Source organism: Agelaius phoeniceus, chromosome 13, assembly GCF_051311805.1.
Source record: "Agelaius phoeniceus isolate bAgePho1 chromosome 13, bAgePho1.hap1, whole genome shotgun sequence".
NCBI classification, from domain to species: Eukaryota; Metazoa; Chordata; class Aves; order Passeriformes; family Icteridae; genus Agelaius; species Agelaius phoeniceus.
In genome coordinates, this window is record NC_135277.1 from 220,378 (window position 1) to 241,608 (window position 21,231).

The window sequence follows — 21,231 nt, forward strand, 5'->3', positions numbered from 1 at the left end:
CATGCAGAGGATCTATCAAGGGTCAACTAGATCCAGGAGTGCAAAGTCAAGATGCAACAAAGAAAGATGTTGGCAGAGGAGAGCTGCTTTTTCTCAAGGGCTAGCAGAATGCAGTCCTGTGCTTCACCAACCACCTCAGCCACTCAGAGTTCACAGCTGGTTTAATATCTGTATCTTCATGAGGGCTGACATTCAGCAGGTCATCCTAAAAACAAGCAAGGGAGAGAAGAAAAGCTACTTGGAATGAGACTGTTAATAGTATGCAACAGGAATGAGGTTTAAAGAGTCCAAACAGTTGCTGTAAGTCAGAGGCAGGACTCTCTTACAAAAATTTGGTGTCTCAATAAGCAAACAGGAGGAAATCTCAGAGTTATTTTCCTCTGTGTGCAGTCATCCCCTCTTTTATACAATTAAGTTCTCCCTACCTCCGGCAGTTTATTTGTCATATTGATCAGTTGAAGGAAAAAAAAAACAAAAGAGAACTAGAACAGATCATCATGAACTGCTGTGCCTCCAAGTCAGTCAGAGTCAGTATTACCCAGATACTTCTCAACTAAGAGAAACATGCAGTTTTCTTCAGTCTGTGCTATGTTGCTGTTGTAAGAGCATGTGTTCTGGGAGGCATATTCTTATAAAAATTAAGAGATAATAAGCTGTCTAACTCCATGACTTACAGGAGTCTTCATCTCTGGAACATGGAACAGGGTATCTGCCTCAGTGCCAATGGGAGTGGTTTTATGGAACTTCTGTTTCAGGGACTGGCAGCAACTCCTAGCTGAAGTCCAACTGACACAGGAATGGGAAACATTAATTTGGTTTCCAAAGGGAACAGCTGTAATAAGTCTGTCAGGGCTTGGTGGAGTGAGGACACCAGATTAGAGGGTGTCTTAAGTTGTGTTCAGGTTTTCTTTTGTGGATTTAGCTGGAGACATTTAAGAAGTCACAACTTCAGCTCCTCACAGCTGGAGGCCATGTCTCTGTGCAGGGCTTCATTCCTGATTTATGTGAATGCCACACACTGTTCCTCAGCAGAAGGATACAAGGCCTACATGAGTCAGCAAAGCTGCTGCAGGGAACAGAATATTTTTGTGGCCAATCTAGCAGCTGGCAAACTAGGTAGAAGTGCTCACCTTATCAATTATCTCAGTGGTGGTATAACTCCAGTTGCAAGGCAGTAAAAATATGAGAAATTATTTCCAAAGTGAGTACTTGCATCTTCAATTAGTGGTTCTAAAATGGCTAAGCTATCAAATTGCTCCTTAGCATAAGAGCGAGACAGTATGTGCAATTAGGGAGCAAAGAGATGGTTGCTATGGTTGACATGGTATAGAAATAGAGGTTGCCTGGGAGAGGAGCTCTGGCATGAAAATACCACAGGGAGGAGGGAAGATGGGAAGCACAGGCAAGTGGTTAGCAGAAATATCTCCTGGGATGTGGCAAGTGCCCACAACCTCCCACACCTTAAGAAATATTCCATTTCCTTCTCTTGCCCTGCTGCTGGTTCACCTTTGTAGTAAATGCCCAGGAGGCAGTCAGTCATTTCACAGAGCCTGCTCTTACCTTAAAGCATGAACAATTCTCCTGGCTTGCAGTAACGGTATGGTAAGGTGAGTTATGAAATATCTCCAGCATTATACATAAAAGGAAACCTGAGAACACTTTCAGATTCTCAGCCCTCTTCATCCTGACAGATTCAGCAATGTTTCTAGAAACCAGATTTTGTTCTCCTTCACGGCTGCCTGGTCCTCCCAGAGATATTCTTCTTTCTACTGGCTGTGTTTTTCCTTTCTCTGTCCATCCTAGTATGGTTCTCAATTCAATTTAATTAATTTCACTCTGTTCCTGTTGAGAATCTTTTTTTTCATTTGTGGAGCTGTCTTGCTGACGCTGTCTCCTTTCTTTAGCTTCTTAAACTAAGTTCTCTGATTGCAGAGTTCTGCAGCTTTTAAGGCTTTTGCTCTGTCTCTGAGCTGTTCTGAAGTTTGTGCCTTTTCTGTCCCAAATCAGATCCTCTCTTCTTTTGTGGTGTTAGTACCTCACAGCTCCCCTTACACTGAGAGAGCTGGAATGCGGCAGTGTTTTGTGGAAGTGTATCTGTGACTGGTTGTCCTGTTTGTCCTCCTGGAGACAACTGTGCGGGTGTTCTGGTTGGGAGCTTGAGATAAAGCCCTCAGAGGAGCACAGAATGCGTCACCGGCTCTGCTCTGGCTCCCCTGATGCTCCTGCATATTCTGTGTGCTCCTCTGCTCAGCCCTCTGTGCTGCACTGCCAAGCTCCCTGTCAGGGCAGGTGTAACAGCACAGAACAACACAGCAGGAGACCCTTAGTGTGGTCATAGTCTAGAGAGGGTGCTCCTCTCCCTTCTACTCAGCTTCAACATAACTGGAATATGAGCAAGAGTGGTCAATATACCACGTGTACCCCAAATTCCCCTCAGTCTGCAGCTGGCATATTAGCTAAAGCCAAAGCCAGTATCTGGAGATTTGCCCTTGTTCACAGGCATAAGTTGGTGTGGGTGTGCTTTCAGTCCGAATAGAATGCTTTGCTTCATGAAGATGTTTGAATTATCTTCCTTCTCTCTGCACACTGCTTTGTGCTTTCCTGTGCTTTGTTTATTCAGTTCCTCCTGATAAGGCATGTCTCCTATTGCAAAGCCCCAGGACTTTATTTCAGTAGTGCTGTGTTTTTAACTGTGTGACTTGGTATCTCAATGTGAAAAATCATCAAACACTATTTTGAAATTTTCATAAAAAATAAAAACTCATAGTAATATCTTCCTGCTTAAAAAAACCATTGACTTCCTCTTCTTTTCTAGGTGCAGTTTAAAATCCCTCATTTAATGCCCTGGTTGAATCTGTGGCCTGTTCGGTGATGGTTTCCACTGCTCCACAGGCAGCACATGAATCTGCCCTGGCCCTCTTTGGCAGGGGCTCAGCACTTTGCTGCAGTTTCTTGCCTCCCAATTTTAAGATGATTTTCATATTTCTGTTAAAAATATGTTTCCCTTTGCTGGTACACAATGAATTTCTCTGAGAAAATCACTAAAGATCCCCTTTAAGGGGATAGATTTTTTTATTTAGCCATTGACAAATAAATATTTCTCTGTTTCTGCAGCGTGTTTGAAGACCTAAAAATAGAAAGTGTATGAAATAAATCTTTACAGTAGACTTTTTTCAGACTATGAGAGGCAGAGCACTTGCTGCTGGACCACAAAGCACTATCTGAAGCCAGTTTCTCATCATTCTCAGATGCTGAATCACACTAGCAAGCTAAAATTACAGCACTTTCCCAATAATCTTACAAAAATAAGTAGCTACTGCAGCTATCACATGTTGTGTCAGGAGGGAAGGAGGCAGTGAGACAGCCCTTTTGCTGTGATCCCTAGTGATCTGCCCAAGCCCTTTGTTCTGCTCATCTCTGGAAAAGCAACAAAAGCTGGATGTGCCCAGGATTTCTGGGACCGCTGCATTGCCTCGGGCTCTGGAAGGCAGTGGCCAGGCACCAGTGTGCACAGCAGCCACCCCCCTCGGACTCAGAATGTCTCTTAGCCTTGGCTGGGGGGTTTCTGCCAAGTTCTACCTGCATCCCTCACCTGGTGTCTGTCTCCTTACCTTGCCTGAGAGTCTCCTCTCATCTGGCAAAACACTGCCATTAAATGGCAAGGAGGAACAGAGTGGGACTTGTCCTGTCATTGTGATAAACACATCCAGGTATATTCCTGGGGTGCGAGAAACTGTGTTTGAGTTCCTGAGCTGGAACCACCTCATGAGGACCTGAATGGTGAATCCACAGTTGTTGGCTATGTACTGGCTGCCAAAGCAGACTTGGTGTTTATTTTTTAACTCCTGAGCATACCTCACTAGCTGGCAGAGCTTCTAGGTGTCTGTCAGGCAGAGCTGGTCCCATCTGCCAGCTGCACACTGTTCAGGTTGTCTGCTGGAAGAAGGAGCTGTGTGCTCTTGAGGTGCTGGGAGTGTGCTATTGCTTCCAGCAAGGGCACATTCACTCCTTTCCCTCACTGCTGGACAATGGGGGGCAGCCCTGCTCTGGCAGAGGAGTGGGTCCGCAGTGGGGTTGGACACAGGGCTGTGTATCTGCACAGACAGGATGAGAGGCAGGACCCTGCCCAGAGTTCAGTGCAGAACGTTTTCTGCTTTTCCTCTGGCCTTTGCAATCTCCCTCCCAAGGAGCTGTGGCTTGCCGTACTTGGTACAGTCCTGGAGTGCTGGTGAATGACTGTGTTGTTTCATTCTCTGAATGGACACCATTTGGGGCTGGATCCTTTTTCTTCCATTGGCACTGAAGAAACTGCAGTTGGAGACCTCGCAGCCTCAGAATGAGAGAGACTGTTACTATCTCAGTGTTATTGTGTAATTTCAGAGTGAAGGAAATGGCAGTCTTTCAGCTTGCAATAGCTCTGCAAATACATACACTCTAAGAACCCTGTGCATGGTTTCACTGTCTTCAGAGGTGGACTTTGTTCAGTAAACATCAGGAAGACCACATGATCCCAGGTTCAGCTCTTTGCTGAAGTGTAGCAAAAAGGTACTGAGCCATAGCAATATCTAGGATCTTCTTGTTAGAGTCTTTTCAACAGTGTCCCCTTGAAGAGGGATGTTCATGTCAGCTAAGACAGCCAGAAGTGAGGTAGAGTTGGTTTTTAATCACTGTAGTTTGTGAGCCTTGATAACATTTTCAGACTCTAAAACTTCTGTATTTTTTATCAATGTATTATTGGTGTTCACTTTACTGGTAGAACCTGGCCTGATAAACCTAAATAATTTTAGGGACAAAGAAGGGGGGAAGGGTGCGGGAAGGCCCAAGAGAGGTAATGAGGGATAAAGAATGCATCTTGGGTGGGAAGGGGCTGATTCCTATGTGGTCAGACAAGCAGTCTCCATCCTCTGGTTGGCAAAGTTGTGGGAGCTCTGCAGCCCAGATTTGCACCTGCTATCAGACAGGTACACAGACTGGTAAGTGAGATCCCTGCCCTGAGTTTTCTTTTATTGGCTAAACAGTCCTACCTGACTTCTCCTCTCATCAATATGTGCCAGTCCTTAAATCATCTTTTGGCCCCTATGTTCATTCTGATTTGTTGTACCAGTCAGAGCATCATGACTGATTTCAGCACAGTCACGTGAAAGATGACCCAGTGCTCTCACCTAAGGCATCATTTCACAAAGGTGAGAAACTGGGTCCTGCTGCCCTGACACTTGATCTCTGATTTCAGCATGGTGAGCTGTAAGTGTGATTCTTCCAGTCATGATTAACAGAATAAGACCTCTGAGATTCGATGGTCTGAAAGATTAAAGAAAATAACAAGCAGCATCTTGCATAGCTATCCTTGACAGCTCTTCAGACTAGCCCAGAATTTATTCTGCAGCTACAAGGGCTTTAGGTGTTTCCATTTAAAGCAGCAGAACACAAGGATCTGTGCTGTCAGCATGACCTCCTTTTCTGCCTCTACAGCCATCTGTCTGTTTGTAGGATCATCTCTCTCTCTCAAGCATCCTGTTTGTCACACTTACCCCAGTGCACTGTCCTTTATTCCAGCCTAGCCTGACCTCCACAGAAGAGCCCTCTCTGCCTGACTGCTGAGCACTAAACCCACAGCATCTGCTCCTCTGTTCTCTCCCTCTGCCTCTTTGCAGGTGCAGCCCTGAATGGTTAGTTCATATCCACTCCAGAGTCAGTGTGGCTTTGCTCTTCATTTGCTATCCTCTGCCATAACCAAAGAAATTCTACACTCAAGAGACCACATAGTCAGAATATGTTATTTTGAAGGGACCCGTAGGGATGATCAAGTCCAACTCCCTGCTCCTCACAGGTCTAGCTAAAATTAAACCATATGACTAAGAGCATCATTCAAATACCCCTTGAACTCTGATGGGCTTGGTGCTGTTGGCAATTCCCCAGGGAACCTGTTCCCATGGCTGCCCACCCTCTTGGTGAAGAACATTTTCTAATGTCCAATCTGAACTCTCTTGATGCAACTTCATTCTATTTCCTCATGTACTAGTGCTGGTCACCAGAGAAGGGAGATCAGCAGCTTCTCCTCTGCTGCCCTTCTTGAGAGTGCTGTGAACAGCAATAAGAGTACCCTCAGCTCTTCTAGTATGTGATCTATACATAGTCTCTAAAAAAAAAAAGAATTCTGACTTTTCTTCCCTTCTCAGCATTAGTAATGGAAATCCATCCAGATTAGCCCAGATTAGCTGCTGTTCACCACCTCTGGGATGTTTTGTGTAGTGCCTCCATGGTCAGGAGGAGGCACCCATGGGTGGCTGCCCTGTAGGAAGGAGCTGTATGTGTCTTCTGCAGGCCTCTGGGGTGAGGGTGCTGATATTTCTGCACAATGGTAAGTAATGTAATCTGTGTGGAGAAGGCAAATGCCCTCTTTTCTGAAACCCTACTGTGGCTGTGAATGAGGTGCGTTTGTGTATTAAATCTTTCCATATGTTTTAATGTTTCCATATCTTATGCAGCAAGCACTTTGTGTGGGTAAAAGGTAAGTAATGCCATGAGTCAAAACTACTTAAAAGACAGACATCAAGTTAGCAAACAAATACATGTTCATCTTTGTGCGGCATTCAGAGGTAAAGTACAAAGACTTCATGATTTCCACTACTAAATACAAAGTTGATCAGTACAGCAGTGATGAAGAGACACGGAGGTGGCTAAATTTATAGATGACACAGTTACTGAGATGTAGAAAAGTCTGTGAGGAACTTCAGCAACTAAATTGCACAGTCATGGTGTTCATTAAATTCATTGTCAAGAAAAACAAAGTCAAGCACACTAGAGAAATTAAACCTTCTAGACTCCCTAAAAGGGCTTAATAGTTTCATGGCAGGGTGAAATTTGGATTTCACTGTGTACCCTAACTGAAGATCTTTATTTGGTGCAAAGCTAATCTTAGGTTATATTATGATGCATAAAAAAATAGGGTGGGGAATAATACAGAAAATACAATAATGACACCCTGTGAATCTTCTGTGCTCCTTCTTGTATACTTCTGTTCTTTCTCATCCTACTGGCCATAGGGATAGATGACAGCAGCTCCTAGGGACTAAAGAAACTCTCCTCCAAAGAAACAAGTGGTAAAGACCAGGGGCTTTCTGCCTTGGTGGGGGCATGATGGATGGAAATATTTCCTGGAAGTGCATGTGCACAAGGATCATTGCAGAAATCAGAATGTGCCTGAACACACAGAGTGAGGGTTCATACAAAATGAGAAGTGCAATGCTACTGAAGAGAGGATATTTATTTAATGTAGCAGCTTCTCAGTATAGTTGGAGAGGGCTGCACAGGGTCAGGGATCTGCGTTCAGAATGCACCTGGAGATGAGCTGTGTCCAGGTTTTTGTTCCAGGTAAATTGAAGACAGCAGTCTTCAGGAGCCTGAGAAGGATATTCTTGAACTGGTCGGTGGAATGGAGGGATTTTCTCATTTGCAATGCACACATTTCACTGTGATGGAGCTCTAATAAGGACAAATGCCAGGAAGTGACCTGAACAGCATACTTCAAGCCACCATGTCTGCAATGTCACTCATACCGCTACACGTTCCTGGTGCATATGGTTTTTGTTAGTGAGAGGAATGATGTGCTGTGTGTTTAAATCCTCTGTCTGTGCAGCTGCTGCCACAGGCTGTATAGAGAAAGTGGCCAGCAAAGAGCTTCTCAGCCTGATAAGCACTTGGATTCACAGAGCCCTTAGCCAGGCATGGGCTGCCACTGCCCCAGCTTGGGGTGAACAAGGGGCATGGGCCGCCTTAGGGCACTGTGTTGCTGCCTGACTCACAGTTTGCAGTTCAGCCTGGAATTCATGTGCTGCTCTGCTTTGCCTCTGAATTTAGTTAAAAAAGAGCTTGGGGTATTGGTATGCATGGGTCCATTGGTATGCAGGGAGTCCATGTTTCTGGAAATGGCCTATCTGTACAGCTCTGCTCCTGTATCGTCCTGAGAATCAACTGCTGCAACTGAACAGAGGGAATCTACCCCGCAGTATGCCAGGAGCAAAGTTATGGAGGGCTGCAGTGCTTCACAGTGTCACAGAATTGGTTAACTGTAGGCTGGAAGGGACTTCTTGGGATTGTTTAGTCCAATCACATTTGTTCAAGAAGGGTAAGCAAAAGCAGATTTCCCAGGCCTGTATCTAGTTGTGTTTTTAGTATCTCTGGAGATGGATGTTCCACAACCTCTTTGTACAACCTATTTCAGTATTTTACCATTCTCATAGTAAAAACAGTGTTTTCTTGTGTTTAGATGAAATTGCCTGTGTTTTAATTTGTGCCTCACATCCTGTCACTGAGCACTACTGAGAGTGCCTATCTTCCTCTTCTTCATTCTCTCCCATCAAGTATTTATTTATTCATATTGAAAATATTCCCCCCCGCCCCCAACACACACACACTCAGCCTCACCTTGTAGGAAAACAATTTAATCCTCACAGCTCTTCACAAGACTCAGTCCTTCCCCATCTGCCAGCAACTGCTGGCCCTGCAGCTTGAGCCTTCTCTTTCTTCCCCACGTGCAGGGGCCATTCCCCGTGGGGGAGAGGGGCTGCCAGCAGAATGCTAACAGCCAGGCTTTGTTCACAGCCTCAGCGGGGACAGCTCAGCTGCCTGGGCTGGGACCATGGGATGGCACTGAGAAGCAGTGTTTTCATGCCTGTTAGCGCTGCAAATGGGCCCCTTGCTTCTGCAGCTGGCCCTGTCACCAGTGCTGCCCGGCCAGCCAGCAACCCACAGGCTGGCCTTCCCCCCACAGATGCCACGGTGATCACACTGTGCCCAAGAGCCCTCCCTGGTGTGTGGCACAAGGACGAGGCTGCTGGTGTTGGTGCTGTGCACCACACAGTGTTCCCCAGGTGATGTGGGTAACCACTGCTAAAATTATGTCTGGGGTGTGCAGGCACCAAGGTGGCAGAGGCTGTGTCACTTTATCCCAGTAGCAATGTTGACTAATGGGGGCAGATCACTTCTCTTCTGGATGCCCCAAGCAGCAGGACTGGAGATCCTGGCATGGGGGAGCTGTGTGGATGCTGCACTATGGATCCATGAGGATCCAGGGTGCTCCTCGTCAGCTCTTCTGGGACATCAGCAATGCCTTCACAATTATCATTGCCTCAAGGATTACTGGGGTTTTGTTTCTTCTGGCTGCACAGAATGCCCCAGGCCCAACTTCCTGGGCCCTCCTCACCTGTGCCTCCTCCCATCCTCCCATGCTGCTCCCCATGGCTCACTTGCAATGTCCCTTCTGGGCACAGGAACTTGCTTCCCAGTGTCTCCAGCCATTCCACATCAAGTGCCAGAAATGCCACTGAACTCAATGCATTTTGCACAGTGATGGTTTGGTTTTAGTCTGGAGGGGCAATTTTTAGCCAAACTGAAAGACAAGTTCAGAAAGCAGCTAGAGATGCTGAGTACAAATAACTCTGCTGAGAGCTTAGCTCTCTTTGGACTGAAAGCTACCTTCTGGGCTTACCTGTCTGATTAATTGCTAGTAAAACATTCCAGTAAAGTGAGTTTGATTTAAAGCTATGCTGAATATTGACCTTCCATCTTCCAATCCTTTCCATCCTTCCACCAGATTGATAGAGCTATTTTAGAAGAACTGAGATCTGCCTAGAAAGAGGCAATGGGAGGTTGTGGAGGGTGGAAAGAACATTGTCAGAAAGCATCAGTTGTCTGAAAGATGCAAAATAAAAATAATTGTTCATTTTCAGTGAAGATCTATGGACCTCCAGTCTATATGAGGGATTAAAACCTATGAAAGTCTTAAACCCTATAAATTACATATTCCAACAGTTAAGTTCTAAGTGTCTGGCTTTTTGAGTGGATGAAATGTCCAGAGGTAGGTATTAGCAAAGACTGTAATCAAAAAAGGTTCCGTGCTGCCTGCAGTGACCAGGAAAGCGCTGCAGGAAGGTGCTGTATGCTGTCCTGCATCCCAGAGCTGTCTGATGTGGGCATACAGCAGTGGCTCTGGTCCTGGCTGTCAGCTTGGCAGACACTCATTACCCTACTGTCTAATAATTTAATAGGGCCCTGGAATTACGGTAGCATTTTGCCAAATATCTGTACAATGCCCATGCCAAGGTGAGCAAATTGCTTTTTTTGCACTCCCAGGATCTTGTTTGCTCTTTGGCTTTTCTTTTTTTCTTTTTTCTCTAAATATATAGAGAGAGCAGAGTCCTGTCTTGTTTCCTATTTGTGCCTCTGACAGAAGAATGAGAATTCTTGTTGTCTAGGTACTTCCCATAGCAGCAGTTTAGGAGTGCACATTTGAATTAAAGAAAAATGCTTCATTAAAGAAAAAAACTGTTACAATGAGTGGAGACTTGTTACCAGTGCTGCACGACTCCAGTGAGAGCTGAGTTGGCACCAATGACTGGCTGCCAGAGCCCTGTACTGGCTAGGGTTTGGACAGCACTAGAGACACCTCTCTGTGGTAGCTGTGATGAGGCAAGGCACTTCTGTCTGGAAGGGGATCATTTGTGTGCGCCGTGTTTACAGACACAGCCATCTGGCACAGGCAGGCAGCTCAAGGTGCCTGGTTCTCTGGACTTCAGAATATGCTGGAGCTGAGCGTGCTGATCCAGAAGAAGGATTTCTTTCCTTGTTGTTGAAAAGAGTTTGTTCTGTTTTATGAGACTTGGGTATCAAACTGGGTCTTGAATGCAAACTGAAGCCTTGCAATCAAACCCATGCTGAAGCGGAACTTTTGAGGCTAAAATATCATTAGCTGGATGCTGTCTCATCAGCTGGATGCTCTCTCATCCTGTTTAATCCTTTTTCTTTCTTCAGGCCAAAGAACTCTCCATCACCGGAGTAACACCCTGGACACGGTGATCCTGGTAAATCCTAATGTGGACAGTGTCGTGTCCGAGGTAAGGACCAGATGTGCCATCAAGGTCTCTCCACATCAGCTCTCCTGCCCTTGCTTGACGTGGAGGTCATGATTATCACACTTTGTACCTTCTGGAGAGTGCAAACCTGCTGCCAGTCTGCTGCAAGGTGTGGTGAAAAGGCCAGGTGTTCTGGTCTTGCCTGTAATCAGGATATACACAGTAACTCTGGTATGACATGGAGCTGTGTTGGGCAGACAGTAGCAGTGTCTTCCCTCTTCAATAAACAACTTCCTTGTATGTAGAAAATGTAGGGTTTGGCTATTTATGAATAACATGAGTTATTGCCTGTCATGGGATTGGGATTCTGGGTGCTGGTGTGGAGTACAGGTGAATTCTAATGGCAGCCCTCTGTCTCATCTCCTCTCTGAAAAGGTCCGCTCACTTGTGTGTGATTCATCAGCCCACAAACTACTGATCCTCTGTGGTCAGAGCTCAGACCAGGAAGGAGACTTGGTCCTGCAGACGGGGACCTTCACTTACCAGAATTTTGCTGAGATACTTTCAGATCCGGAGGTGAGTGTGAGCCGTAATCCAGCACATCCCCTCCTGTTCAGAGTGCACGGAAGAATAATGCAGCCTGTGCCCTCCTTCAGGGTAATCTTCAGGCAGATTTGCAGACAGATGGGTTTGCAATCCAGCAAAAAATTGCATACTAAAAATAATTCATGTTATTGTCTTGGGAATCTTGCTTTAACTCTCTGTCTTAAGTTTTCCAAGGTGCAGGCATGGGTGATTCCTTTAAGTGTTCAGCTTGAAACAACCTTCCAGACTGACATTTCTTAAAGTGGGTCTTAACACAACTGTGGGCAGTTTCCAAAAACATTAAGAATATCAAAAGAGAGCATGGCTCTATGCATTGATTTTCCATGGGCTTTCAAACTATTTCATCTACGCCCAATGTTTCCCATTGGTAAAGTGCTCATGGTACCTTCAGTATTTCTGCATTAACTGGCTGCATTATTTTTTTAAGTGCTGTATAGGTCTCAAAGCTATATTTGACCTTTATTTGTCTGTGTTTATCTCATTAGGTCACCCAGATTCTCAGCAACTCTGATTCAGATACCAAGGCCTCTCTTACTGTGTCGTGCCTGGGAGAAGGAGCCTGGAGCAACCTTGGGCATCCTCGATTTCAGGACATTATTAATCTGAAACTGAATCCTGATCCAGTTCTGCCAGAAATGGATGGGGTGTCTGAATTTGCAGAATATGTCTCTGAGACAGTTGATGTACCATCCCCATTTGATCTCCTGGAGCCACCCACCTCAGGGGGTTTTCTGAAGCTTTCTAAGCCCTGCTGCTACATATTCCCTGGGGGAAGAGGTGATTCTGCTCTCTTTGCTGTCAATGGGTTTAACATCCTTGTGGATGGTGGCTCTGAAAGGAAATCATGTTTCTGGAAGCTGGTAAGGCACCTGGATAGGATTGACTCAATCCTGCTCACCCACATTGGTGCAGACAACCTGCCTGGCATCAACGGGTTGCTGCAGAGGAAAGTTGCTGAGCAAGAGGAGGAACAGTCCCAGGGGTCTACCAACTACAGTGACTGGATGAAAAACCTAATTTCTCCTGAGCTAGGGGTGGTTTTTTTTAATGTTCCTGAAAAGCTGAAGATGCCTGAAGCCTCCATGAAAGTAAAGAGGAGCATCGAAGAAGCGTGCATGACACTGCAGTATCTCAACAGACTGGGCATTAAATCAGAGCCTCTCTACAGGGTGGTGAGCAGCACCATCGAGCCCATCACGCTCTTCCACAAAATGGGAGTGGGTAAGCTGGACATGTATATACTGAACCCTGTCAAGGACAGTAAAGAAATGCAGTTTCTAATGCAGAAATGGGCTGGCAATAGTAAAGCAAAGACTGGCATCATTCTTGCAAGTGGAAAAGAAGGTGAAATTTCTGTTCCCTATCTCACATCTATCACAGCCCTAGTGGTATGGCTACCAGCCAGCCCAACTGAGAAAATTGTAAGGGTTTTGTTTCCTGGAAATGCTCCTCAAAATAAGATATTGGAAGGTCTTGAGAAACTCAAGCACCTTGATTTTCTAAGGTACCCAGTGGCTACTCAGAAAGATATCACCTCTGGAATACCTCCACCTGTGCTGAAGCAGACCAAAATTAAACAAAGAACTGACAGTAAAGAGAGTCTTAAGTCTTCCCCCAAGCCATCTGTGACAAAGCAAGCCAAGAAGGAAGAAGCAGTTGAGGAGGGGATTAAGGAAGTAAAACCAGAAGTTGTAAAGGATGCTAAAATTGAAAAAAAGGTTAAGGAACACACAGAGAAAGTTCCTGAGAAACCTGTTAAACATGAAAAGATAAAGACAGAAACAAGTGATGCTCTCAAAGCTGAGAAAAGAAAATTGGCAAAAGACAAGGTTGGAAAAAAGCATCTCAAAGAGAAAGTATCCAAATTAGAGGAGAAGAAAGACAAAGAAAAGAAAGAGATTAAGAAGGAGAAAAAGGACTTAAAAAAAGATGATGGAAAGAAAGATGAGAAAAAAGATTCAAAGAAAGATGATAAAAAGAAAGAAAACAAAACAGAGCTCAAAAAAATTCCTAAACCAGACTTGAAACCATTTACGCCAGAAGTAAGAAAAACACTGTACAAGGCAAAACTTCCAGGCAGACTCAAAACTGAGAAGATCAAAGTAAAACCTGAAAAAGAACCTGAAAAGGTACCTGCTGACCTTAAGACATCACCAATGGAGAAGGCACCTGTACAAGTGGATCCAGGAGAGACATCCATGGTGGAACAGAGGTTGGTCCTGTCTTCACCGGAAGATCTTACAAAGGACTTTGAGGAACTGAAGCATGAGGAGAAAGGGGCCTTGCAGTTGACTCAAGAACGATCTGATACGGAGGTTAGTGATAAGATTATGGGAGCACCTGAAGCAGAGATAAGAGACTCTGTTGATATGACTGGTCAGAGTAACCTTGAAGTGGATCTGATTTTAAAAAGAAAGACCCCTGACCAGGGAGTAACTACTACTGATATGGAAAAAGAATCATCAGCAGAGGAAATGGCAGTCCATCAGTGGGAGCTGAGGGGAGGTCCTGCTGAAAAAATAGAGGATGAAAGAAAAACAGTAGATGAAAACCATGACATAAGATACTGGGGGGGAAAAGCTGAGCAGGGCCAGGACATTGAGGTGTTTCCTGACAAAGAACACCTGCCATCACATACAGACCTCTTGGCAAAGGCTGCTCAGCCACCAGTGTTCAGAGGGGAGGAAAAGGAGGAAGAGGAGAAAATCTCTTTGGACAGAAAACAGAGGGAAGCAGAAACTTGCGAAAAGTATATTGAGAGGACACAGGTACAGGAAGAGGATGAGAAGGAAAAGAGAGAAGATGTGATAGAAAAGGCAGAACTGGAAGAAAAGGAAGAACAGCACATGAAAGCAGAGGAGAAAGTGGAGAAGAATAGAGAATTCTGTAGGCTGAATCAGGATGATAAGGAGGACAAACTGTTTACTATTACAGAGAAGGAAAGAGAATTTAGTTTCATGGACGAGAAAACCAAGTTACTTGAAAAGGACATAACAAAGGAAGAGTCATATCTGAGCAGCCTGCCAGTCCCACCAGGAGCAACAGCAGAACATGTTTCTTATATCCAAGATGAAACTATTCCTGGCTATTCAGAAACAGAACAGACCATTTCTGATGAAGAAATACATGATGAACAGGAAGAGAGGATCCCACACTTGAAGTATGATGTCAATGCTTATAACATTTCTGTTCCTGACCATCCAGGCTCTTTTGAAGCAGTACATGGAATACAGGCCATGCCTCCTGCTGACCTTTCAGCCAAGGGCTATGCTGGGCAGGAGTCTGAAATCCTGGCATATCCTACAAACATTGTGGCAGCACCTCTAGCTGAGGAGGAACACATATCTTCTGCTACCTCCATTACTGAATGTGACAAGCTTTCATCTTTTGCAACATCAGTAGCAGAGGATCAATCTGTTGCATCCATAACAGCACCACAAACAGAAGAGACTGGGAAAAGCTCTTTACTTCTGGACACAGGGAACAGTATGCCCTCCTCTCGGACTGAAGCAACCCAAGGTCTTGACTACGTTCCCTCTGCTGGCACCATTTCTCCCACATCATCCTTGGAGGAAGACAAATGCTTTAAATCTCCACCCCCTGAAGATTTCCATGCATTAGCAGAAGGAGAGAGGAAAGTGGAAACTCAAAAAAAGGACCTTCATGAGGAGGCAGAAGATGAGGAAGATGAAGAAGATGGGACTCCAAATATTGAGATGCCTGAGAAACTCAGAGGGCATTACAATGCCCCTGTGTTTGTTCCTCAAGGATGCCCTGATAATGTGATAATCAGTGTTCCTACACAGGAGATGCCTTTATCCACTGAGGAAGCAGCCTTTTCCCAGGCTGACTCTGCCGAGGCTGAAGAACGGTGCACGAGTCCCGATGACAGCACAGTCAAAATGGCCTCTCCCACTCCCTCTGGCCCCACCAGTGCAGGGCACACACCCTTCCACCAGTCTCCAGTGGAGGAAAAGCTGGAAACAGTAGATTCAGATCTATTTGAAAAACAAACGGATGCTGCTGCCAAGAAACTGGAAGGCCAAAGTTCTGTTGTGGTGAAGGGAGCCAAGGGTGAACCTCTCAGAGAAGACGAGGCATCTGTGGCTAAATCCAGACATGAAAGAGAAGTGCCTGGACCTGTGCAGCATGAACGGGTTTTGAGCAGTGATGTTCCAGTGTCTCCTGAGGAGGAGGTGCAGGAGGAACCAGTGAGGAGGGAGGAGCTGCCCTGGCTCTCTTACCACAAGCAGGACACGGTGGTGATCGGGGAGGACGAGCAGCCTCCAAGCACAAAACCAGAAAAAGAGCAAGGAACTAAAACCATGACAGAAGGTTTAATGGGATTTCCAAAACACTTGTCCTTTGAGCCATTTGCAACCACAGGAACTTCTCTAGAAAATGTGGATCTTCCACAGTTCACAAGCCAAAGCAAATCTAAAAATGAAAAATCTTTGCAATTTTCACCAGATGGCATCAAATCACCTTCTTTTACAGAAGAATGGATTGGTAAAGAAAAATCCTCAGATATTTCTAAGACAATTACTACTGAAGAAGGAAAACTGCTATATTTAACAGGAGACACCTCAGAAGAAGAGAAATCTTCTCATGCTTCTATTGAAGATATTTCCCCAGAAGAGACCACATCCATTTCTCTCACTGAGAGTTCCAGCAGGAAAATCTCTTCAGATGTTTTTATTAAAGGAATTTCTCCAGAAGATATCAAAGCTCTTAGTTTCACAGAAGAGGTATCTGCAAAAGAAAAAACTGTGTCCAAGAGCACTGACAAATTCTCTTCAGAAGCTGTGAAATCCACATGTTTCATCGACCAGAGCCCAGCTACATATGAAAAATCACTGGAAATTTCTGCCAAAGAACTGAAAGAAGCATCAAAATCTTCTCCTTGCCCAGAAAGTAGTTCAGTTAAAGGCACATCACCCAGAGATTCTTCAACTGAAGAAATGTCTCCAGATGACAGCAGTTTATTTTCTGCATCAGAAAAGAGCCTGTTGAGGGGAAGAAATGCAGGCTTGGACTCTCAGGAAGTATCTCCAGATGCAAAGAGCTTACATTTTACAGAATCTAGCCCAAGTAAAGATAAAACATGTTCACACATTTCTACTGAAGACATAAAATCTTGCAGGTTGAAGGAAGCTCAAGAAAAAAAATCTCCAGAAATGGATAAATTTTGCATGAAAGATTTAAGTTATGAGAAGAAAGTGTGGTTTCCAGAAGAGGTAGAAGAGGTCCCTGTTCAGGGAAGGCGGCAGAGATATGACAAAGAGAGGGAGTGTACATTCTTAGATGAGGTACCAGAATTTGAAACAAAATCCCTTCCTAAACTGGGAAAGGAGGAGAACCTGTCTCCTGCCTTGCCTGGCAGCCATACCTGGAGAGAGGCAGAGAGGGAAGCGTGGGGTTCTGCCTTTGGGTATCTTGAGGAAGGGAGAGACAGTGGGAGAGGAGAGCACTTACCCAATGAGGAGGATGAGGAGCTTCACCATGCTGAAGACAAACCCATGCTACTGCAAGCAGAAACTGAATGTTTAAAGATGGAGTCATTTGATTACAAAGAAGACACACAGAAGGGTGCCCAACCTATGTCAGAAACAAAGAAAGTGGATGTGATTCCTGCTGACATCACTGTCCCAGAAAGAGCACAAAGGGAAGGTTCTCCTCTATCTCCTCAGTATATCCCTGGTGAGGAAAATCAGGCCAAAGCTTTAACTGGAAACAAAGAAAGTCAAGAATCGTTGTTGACCTCTAAACAAGATTGCTCCTGCTTAGACAATGAGGAGAAAGCTGTCCTAGATATCTATGCAAAGTCACTAGACCAAGTTCTGACATCTCCCCTGTCTGCAGTGAGAAAGGAGACAGAAGCACCTCCAGGAGCAGAGAGGCCCTGCAAGTTGGATCAGTGCAAGCCACCTTTATGGGAGGATGTCCCATCAAAGGCATCTGAAAAGAAATTAGACATCAGTGATTTGTATCAGGAAATAGATTGCAAATACAAGTCAGACAGCAGGCAAGAGGATGACTGTAAATCCACTGAGGGTCTGTATGACTCTACAGGAAGAAAAGAGCAGACAGCAGCAGCATCTACTCTGTTGCAATCTACGAGAGCAGCAGAATGCATTGCAGAGTCCACAAAAGGGAGTGCTGAGCTGTCAGGGCAGTGTGCACACTCCCCTCCAGCACAAGGCCCAGGTCAGAAAAGTAGTGATGCTGTCAGCTGTGCTGGGGCTGTGGGTGCTACCATCCGAGAGGCATACCCTCCAGAAACCTATTCCAGGAGTTCCCCTGAGCCTTATTCCTATGAGGAAGGGGTCTGCACACAGAGAGATGATGACACTTCCACAAGACAAGAACCAGAAGAAAGAGAACCAACTCCCTACCCTGATGAAAGAAGTTTCAAGTATGCTGACATCTATGAGAAGATAATTGTGTCTGGAGCGGGACCCTCTCCCTTCACAACCATGGGTGCACACAGCCCAGGTTACACTGACAAGGTGCCAGTGACAGCACTGAACTCTCAAAAAGGTCAAAATTTTCATGTGTCTGCAAAGGAAGAAGAGTCCTGCCTTTATACCTCTGCTGAGAAGGAGCTGTCATCTCCAGCATCCCCTAAGGATAAAGCAGATTCAGTCTTTGACTATAGAGACATCCATGAAAGATATTTGCCCTTATCTGAAACAGGGAAGCCTAGGACATCAGAAGGACAGGAAAAACTGAATGTGTCTTCTGCTTTACCAGGAGAACTGGACTCTGCACTGCATCCATCATCTGCAAGCGCAGCATTTGCCTCTCCCACCGTCACAGCTGACACCTTTTATCAAGGAAAATCATCTGCCTATATTGATGCTGGTTGTCCAGATGAGAATATAATTTTGTCTAGCCAGGAGCAGGTATCTCTGTCCCTGAAATCTGAAATCCCAAATCCCAAAGATACATACTATGAGAAAGCAGGTCGAGGGGAAGAAAGTGCAAGTGACTCAGAGCTAGAAAAAGGTGCTAAGGAGAAGTCTGAAAAGGAATCTAAACTGCACAGCCCTGCTGAAGCTGCAGGCACTGTCTATACACGCATCTCAGCCACCAGCAGCTTCCCTGTCTCAGACCCCTTCCTGCAGAGCAAATGTCAGGAGCCTCTTTCACCCAGCTCCGCTGCCTCTTCTCCCTCTAGTCCAGGCTGGCAAGAGAAATATGAAAGTAGGACGACTGCATCAGCTGCTGTTGTGGAGACATATGTTGCTGGTTACAGTGACGTGCCAGACATGGACAGAGATGAGCAAACTTCAGAAATGTGCCATGATTCTTCACAAAAGATAGAGGCTGCTGAAAAATCCACAAAGGAATCCCATTTCTGGGTAGCAGATTATCCAAGTGCAGCAGTGGCCTCCGAGTGCCAAGAGCAAGCCGTATACCTGAAATCTGCTTCCAGCAAACAAACAGAAGGATATGAACAGGGCCCAAGGGTAGAGAGCAGAGGGATGGATAGCTCTTCTGGATTTGAAACAGCCAGCACATTCAGACATAAGCAAACCTCAGCAAGCCATTTAGGGGATATTTCTCTTTCTTTAGAGTCTCCTTGTGCTTTGCTGTCAGCCCAGGGAAACAAAGATGAGTACTTGGAGGTTTCTGAGAAAATCAGCAGCCTTGACTCATCTTTTCCTAAATTCTCACCACTGAGTCCATATGAAGAAGACAAGGTGTTCTCCAAAGGTGTGGAGAAAGAGTCTGTGACCCAGCAGCAGCTGAAAGATGACTCTTCCAGCCTGTCAGAGGAACCCTCATCTGAGGCCACCACTCCTGTGATCCTGACTACAGCAGAAAGTTTCTATTCCCATATGCTTTCCACATCCACAGGTGCAGGAGTGGAATCAGGTACCAGGAGTGCTTGGGATGTGTCTCCACTGGTTCCAGATAATGCTGTGAAAATACATACAGCTGAAACCAAAGACTTTGTCTTTGCTGAAGAACATGGGTCTCCATTTCCATGTGGCATGAGTCACCACACCTTGCCATGCAGAAAAGAGTGCCAGGGCTCAGAGCCCTCACCATTCTCTGCAGAGCCAGAGCAGGAGCACTGTGGTAGCAGCCCAGAGCAGAAGGCACCATTTGCAGAACAGACGTTGCCACTGAGATCTCTCCCTGATGTGTTGACATCATTTTCTCATCATCAGTACAAAGATGAAACCACAGCTAATGGCCCAACAGAGGTGAGCACTAGTCTGCCAGCTTTCCAAAGCACACACCATGCAGCAGAGGCAAAAGATGAAAAAACATATCCTGATTCTGACTGCAGTTTTTCTCCATGTGCGGGCAAAGAGGAAACAGAGAGGCAAAGCCGTCCTTCCTCTCTGATGTCCCCTGAAAACAGTTTCCAGCCATTTTTCCCAGCTGTGCAGAGGGGTGAAAAAGCAGAGGACTGTGGAGATGCTTCCCATGACACGGAGACCCATTTAGGAAGCAGTTCTGATTGTGGACAGAAATTTTCCTCATGTGAATACAAGCAGAGAAAGGGAGAGCTCTCTCCCTCATTCATCAACCCAAGCCCCCATGAGCTCTCCGAAGACAGTGACCTCTCAGAGGAGGAGGGTCACCCTTCAGTGCAGGGGAGACCACCCCACACTGGGAGCAGCCCCATGCAAAGTGCCACAGTGGAGGAAACCCCTCCAACATCAGTGAGTGATTCTGGAACCTCCCAGTCAGACTCCGATGTCCCTCCTGAGACTGAAGAATGTCCATCCATCACAGCAGATGCCAACATGGACTCAGATGAAGATGCTGATTTCCTCCCAGTGGACAAAGCTGTGGGGAATGCTCATCATGCCAGTTCTAGGTCCAGCCATGATCCTCAGCCTGTTCCAATGGTAGATCCCCATCCCCACCCTCCTCACCCTGATGTCTGCATGGTAGACCCTGATATGTTGTTAAATGAGCAAAGCATGAGCAGAACTGATAAAATTTCCAAGAAAGACATAAAAGAAAAGAACAAAGGTGTGAGGAAGCCTTTGAGCAAACCCAAATCTTCCTCACCTGCCCGAAAATTAGATGTGAAAGGGAAACGATCACCCACTCCTGTGAAACAGTCATCGGACAAATCTCCAAAATCTGTCACTGCCAAAAAAGAAAGAGATGGAGGAGAAAAGCCCAAACCACGTAGTGTGCTGATGCCAGAGGATGAGTTATCCCGGAGTAGTCACAGCAACGCTGGCAAGAACCTTGTTAATGGCATCAAAACAAATCCTGGTAAGAAATCCTTCCTGAAAAATGTATTATCTCTATAGGTCCAACACAGAGAAAAGCACTAGGTTAAACACAGAGAACACATCTTCCCAGTCAGGCATAAAAAGTTATAAGCAGTGATAAGGCTGAAATGTACAAAAGGTTGATATGAAAGTGCAATAGAGTCCTAGGAGCAGCAGCGATTCACAGGGATGGCAGGAAGCCAGGATGGACCTTCCAGAAAGACTACTGTAATACCCTAGGATAGCATACACAGCCCATCAGAATGGGGGAGGGAGTGTGTCTGTGTGTTTAAGCAAATGTAGGTTATTGACAAAAATTAGGACTAAATATTAATTGGGATGACAACTCTGCAAAAGTTAATAATGGAGATTTTTGGTTCCCTTCCCCAGAAAAAAGCTTCTGCTCCCAAAGCTTTCCAATCCTTCCCCCCCAAAAAATAGCAGAACTCCCTTTCCCACCCAAGACCTGTCACAGCACTGGCTCAGAAACGCACCCAGGTCACCTCTGAGACGCAGAGCATGGATAA

The 21,231-nt window shown here is 45.5% G+C and overlaps 1 protein-coding gene across 2 annotated transcripts in view; it reads left to right on the forward strand.

Moving 5' to 3' along the window:
* Positions 1-21,231, forward strand: part of MAP1A (microtubule associated protein 1A) — a 50,437-nt gene that overhangs the window by 24,541 nt on the left and 4,665 nt on the right. For both annotated transcript variants that reach the window (XM_077185578.1, XM_054642057.2), the window contains 3 exons: positions 10,810-10,892; positions 11,286-11,426; positions 11,942-20,705. In XM_077185578.1, coding sequence (XP_077041693.1) covers positions 10,810-10,892; positions 11,286-11,426; positions 11,942-20,705 — 8,988 coding nt within the window. The remainder of the gene's footprint in view (positions 1-10,809; positions 10,893-11,285; positions 11,427-11,941; positions 20,706-21,231) is intronic.